The sequence below is a fragment of the Myotis davidii genome, unplaced genomic scaffold (assembly GCF_000327345.1).
Source record: "Myotis davidii unplaced genomic scaffold, ASM32734v1 scaffold71, whole genome shotgun sequence".
Taxonomy (NCBI): Eukaryota; Metazoa; Chordata; class Mammalia; order Chiroptera; family Vespertilionidae; genus Myotis; species Myotis davidii.
In genome coordinates this window covers 1,314,611-1,319,844 of record NW_006283588.1, presented here as the reverse complement: position 1 = coordinate 1,319,844, position 5,234 = coordinate 1,314,611, and the positions used below count along the sequence as shown (strand labels likewise).

At 46.3% G+C, this 5,234-nt stretch overlaps 1 protein-coding gene across 1 annotated transcript; it reads right to left on the bottom strand.

Moving 5' to 3' along the window:
- Nucleotides 1-3,142: 3,142 nt before the first annotated feature.
- Nucleotides 3,143-4,676, bottom strand: LOC102763141 (chromosome unknown open reading frame, human C8orf48). Its single transcript, XM_006779579.2, has one exon. The coding sequence runs from the start codon at nt 4,529-4,531 to the stop codon at nt 3,668-3,670; it is 864 nt and encodes a 287-aa protein (XP_006779642.2). The 5' UTR covers nt 4,532-4,676; the 3' UTR covers nt 3,143-3,667.
- Nucleotides 4,677-5,234: the final 558 nt, after the last annotated feature.

Genomic DNA, 5,234 nt, shown 5'->3' with positions numbered 1-5,234 from the left:
AGAGAGAGAGAGAGAGAGAGATTTGGAGAGAGAGGTGGAATTTGGCATCACGCATCCCTCCCTGATTGACCGCTGTGATTCCAAGCCAGTGAGGGCTGCCTTCAGGCCTCAGCTCCCGGTCCCTCACCCTCACCCCAGGCCTGAGAGCACAGTGCTGGGAAGGGGCACCCAGGGGTTCAGGAATGCAGCGCAGTGAGGGGCCAGCACAATGTGGGGTGGGGGCTGTGTTTATACCGCCAAGTTCCCCACTTCTGCCCTGGCCCGCGCATGCTTCCTCCTTCCCCTCAGAGGCCCAGCTCCTGCCTACATGCTTCCTGGGCAGACACAACTGCACCGGGGAGTGAGCCATGGAGATCAGGATGGCCACTTCCTGGATGGGGCGGCCAGACCACGGTGATTCATGAGGGTGATGAGGCCCGTGGGGCATGCACAGCCCTCAGGTGGTGGGGGTGGCCGGCCAAGCCGAGTCTGGATTCAGTGGGGCCAGTGGGAGCCCGAGGCCACCCCAACCCCCACAGGTCCCAGGTGGATGGTGGCTCAGTGGAAAGCAGTGTCTCTGTGCATGGTGTCCAAGGGCGGCTGTGAGCTGCTGCAACCCCGCCCCATGCCTCAGGGAGTGGGAGAAGGCTCGCAGCCACCAGCACCCTAGGCTGCACCACCTGTGCCTCAGCCTGCCAGGTTGGCAGGGTCCAGAGCAGGTGAGTTGCTCCCTTCCTCCAGTGGTAGAACAGGGAGTAGAGCACTGGGTACAGGGAGAGGACCTAAGCTGGGATCCTCCTGGTGTGAGGAAGGGGCCCAGCCTGGGCCCAGTGGGGAGCTTAGGAAGTCTGGCTAAGCAGGCGCTGGTTCATACCAACTCTTACTCTGCCATCTTCCTCCAGCTCTTCAAGCTAGCCCCCTGCCCCACCTGTCTGGGGGAATGGCTCTGGGTGACCTCCCTGAGCTCAGACTATGGACCCAGAGACCTCAAGGAAGAGTGCCTGGTTGGGCAGGGCAGGGGCCGGTGCAGAACTACAAGGGCACAGTTGCTCCGTGAAGTTTGCAACTGACCCAAGGAGGAAACCCGAGAGGGGAAAGGCCGGGAGGCATGAATTGCCAGCACTGTAGCCACTTGAAAACAGCTCCACTTGGAATGTGAGGTGGTTGTATGTTCGGCTGAGAAGTGAGGGGGCTGAACTCCACCATCGCTCACAGGGACATCAGTAGGACATCCTGTGCGGGCTCCCAGACTGTTAGAGGGGGCAGGCTGGGCTGAGGGATGCCCCCTGAGTGCACAAATTTTTGTGCACTGGGCCTCTAGTCTATAATAATAAAAGCATAATGTGCTAATTAGATAAAACAGCCGGACGACCTTCCAGACAAAGATGGGGCTGCAAGGGCCAAGCCTCTTGCACGAATTTCATCCATCAGGCCTTTAGTGTAAATATATTATTCACTTTATAGTAAAATTTAAAACTAAATAAGGAAGAGAGTGGGGAGCAGTAAGAGAGGGGATAATTGAATATGAGGAGGGGAAAGAGAGGAGTCCACCTGCTGGAAAAGGCAATTAAGAGAATTTTAATAAAACGAATGTGTACTTGTAAACCACAAGGAGCTCAGGGAATTGCAAGTCTTATAGAGAGCTTTAATATAGAGGTGGAGAATAGAAGATGAGGTTAAGTAGGTAAATTTGGGCCAGATATTAAAGAACCTCTTTGTGGTCTTAATCAATTTAAACTATTCTTACGGTATTGATTAATCATTTAGTGAGTTTTTTTAATCAGGAAAATTGAACAGATTTGTATATTAGAAAAATAATTCTGACAACTATATGGAGAATGCACTGAAGAGAGAAACTAGGAGTGGAGGTGATAATGAGATGAAAATAAGAAGTCATGGTCAGAAAATATTGAAGAAGAAAGAGCTAATGGTCTTTGCCGAAAGAATAGTTAATTGGGGTTTTAGTTTTAAAAAGGAGGGACAAAAGATGACTATGACGTCTAGCTTAGTTGACTAAATGAGTACATTGTGACCTTTAATGGGGGAATTCTAAATGGCAATTATTCAGAATTTTGATTATGTGAGATGCCAAAGATAAAGCATGACATAATGTGTAGTTCAAATAAATAGTTACTATGCAAATGGTAATTATTTGATTTCCATTTTACTTGACTGACTTCATATGAGGGAATATGCTAAGTTTTGTAGGAGAAAGTATTATTATACATAAATGAAAATCTAAAATCAAATAGTACTGGAATGTTATAAAGACTATTATAACTGATTTTCACAAATTTCTTTTTGACTGGGATAGCTTAGTTGTTAGGCATGAGGGAAAATAGCCTCTAGGTATTGTTACAAATTATAGGATTTGTATTTGTATAGAAAATGAATTTCTCAGAATGCCAGCTAACACTTTTTTCAATAAATGTATTTTCAAAATGCCATGGTATTTTTAGGGATGATACTGTTTCATCAGAATGGAAATTAGAATGAGTAAGAGAAGTTTCATAAAATAAGGCCCCCAAAATGGCTTTTCAGTTAATTTATTCAAGCATTCTTCCCTAAATTATACATATACCTCCACCTTCCCCCTCTCTTTTCCTCCACAGCTGAACTTCAAGAAGTAGTCTATATTCATATTTTTCATGTCCTCACATTTATTCCTCAACTTACTTTGCCTGTCTGGCCAATTTCTGTAAGTGAAATCGCTGTTGCTAAGATCAACAGTGCCCAAGGACATGACTAAATATCTCACATGAATTCTCTGTTGCATTTGCGTGCTTAGAAAACCCATCCTTCTTGATATTTTTCTCTCTTTGCTCCCTGGTTTCTTTCATCCTTTTATGATAATATCTTCTAAACCTTTGGTGGCTTATTCTCCTCTATTCAGCCTTTAATTGCTGAATTTCTCAGGAGTTAGTTATACCTCTTATTCACTTCTCACCCTATCCTCTTCCCAAAGAACTTACATCTATCACTTCAATTTCCAGCTACATGCAATGATCTGTGGCCCCTTCCCTTTATTTCAAATATACAGGCCAAACCTTTTCTCCAGGCTGCAAACACAAACAACCCAATGTTTCTCACCCTCTCAAAGTGGATGTCTCAAATATATCTCAAACGAGTCATGTCCAAATAATCACGCTGCTAATCACTTCCATCAAACATGATCCTCTTCTAATGTTTCTATATACAATTTAATGAAATTATTATTCATTCAGTACACAAGTCAGAAACTCAGTAACACTTTTAACATTTACCTTTCATTCGACCCCCATACCCATTTCTTCAGCAAGACTGTCAATTATTACTTCCTTAAGTATCTCTTCCATTTCTGTACTTCTATCTGTGCTGTCAAAACCCTAGTCAAAAACTACCAGCATCTCTCTCTGGGATTGTTGTAAAAACTTTGTAACGATTCCAACTACCATGTTGCCCTCTATAATCTGAAAAACACATTGAATCAAAAGTTCTTAGTCCTCAAATCTGTGAAGGAAGCATAGTACATTTTTAAGTTAGGTTCCAAAGTGCTTGTAGAAATGATGACCATTATTCAAATACACAACAAAAACATCTATCCACGTTACACATTATCATCAATAAACAGCATCTCCTGTTTGGTTGCAGTCAGTGGTTTGAGAGGTGGTAGAGCAAACAGTGAATGACAAGTGCTATTTCCATTCCGTTACATCTTCTGCTCTGGATCTGACCTTTCAAAACCAGACGCTCTCTTCTGGCTTTTCTCATTCAGCCTTTTCCAGATTATTCCGGGGTCATCTGAAAGCCTGGGAAGGCCCCGATGTGCTTCTCCAATAAAGGTAAGAAAGTCTTTAGTATGGAGATGTTCATCTATTTTCTCTTGGAGGAGAAGTGACTCCAGTAAAGTCTTCTTTCGTTTCAGGAAGGCAGATTGAGCCAGTTCTGCTCTTTTTCTGTTACAATCAGGGCACCTAGAAGGAACGTGCTGCCTAACTGTTGCCGCCTGTTTTAGTGTTGCCATAACGTTTTTTAAATGGATTCTGTTCACAAGCTCCTCGGGGGCAGTACAGTTGATGGCATCCATCTCTGAAGCTTCTGCATCTGATCTAAGCTGCAGCTTCTTATGTCTGCTGCTCTTCTTCCCTTTAGAGGTTGCTCTGTGATGCATCAGGTTTACCTTAACGGTGCAAAAAGTCTGCAGGGCATGCATCTGTTCATCAGACACCGGAGTGATTTCTGTTTGAGGGTGAGTGTCTGGTTGGTACCCTCCAGAGTTAGTTCCTTTCCCCTTGAGGTGGTTGATTCTTTTCTGACTAAACCTCTTTTCTGAAAGCTCAGATTGTTTATCTTGACATTCCAAGCGGGCAGTGGGCTCTCCACTCTCAGGTTTGCCCCCAGACACCTGGGGCAAGGGCAACCGTCCTCCAGGAGAACTTAATGAACATGAAGTCTGTACCTCATCAGAGAAGGACTCCAAGGTCTCCTGAGAAAGGTCGTCCATGGCCCTGATGTCCGTTTGGGCCAATTCACGTGGCTCCTCGGGCTCCCCAGCTTCTAGGCGGTTGGCCATCACAGGGCATCAGACTCGGCTCCTCATCTGCTTTGCTGTGGTCAAGGTTGGCTCAGGAACTGGTCAGGCCTGAGCCAGGGAGCACGGGACCCTGTGGGACTCTGCAGCTCAGCGCGGCTCCTCTTCCGGGCGGCGGGTGACGCCTTTTCGCTGCCTTGGCAACGCAGGTCGGGCATGCGCACTGGTCCCTGCGCAGCGCTCCTCCCCTCCTCCGGCCCCACTGCGCAGACTCTGCCTCCGCAGGTCTCGCACTGCTTGAGCAGCGCTTTCTCACTCGTCTCTGTGGCTGTTTTTAGTACAAAATCTAATAATCCTTGAAGAAGGATGCAAACACCCTTTCCTCGGGGGTCAAAGAAGAGCACGTATGTGAGTCCAACAGGGAAAGGCAGTCTCCGACTAACCCGAGAAAGCAGTCTCCCCAAAATAAAAATGATTTAAATTATTAAAAATAAATAAATAAAAATCCCTGCTGGCCAGAACGCGCAGGCAGAAACACGGCAACGTGTCTGCTCCTCCTACAGCCAGAGATCCCCTACTTGTAGACCCTGCCTGAGGAAAGAATAGAAATGATGAGCCCACCCCGTAAACCCAGCGTGTCTCTCCCGCCTTTGTCCAGCCTCATCTTGCACAACTCTGTGTTCCCAAGACTTTGCCGGGTTTCTCAGATCAGGTTCTCGGGGCCCCTCCCAATGGCACATCAACA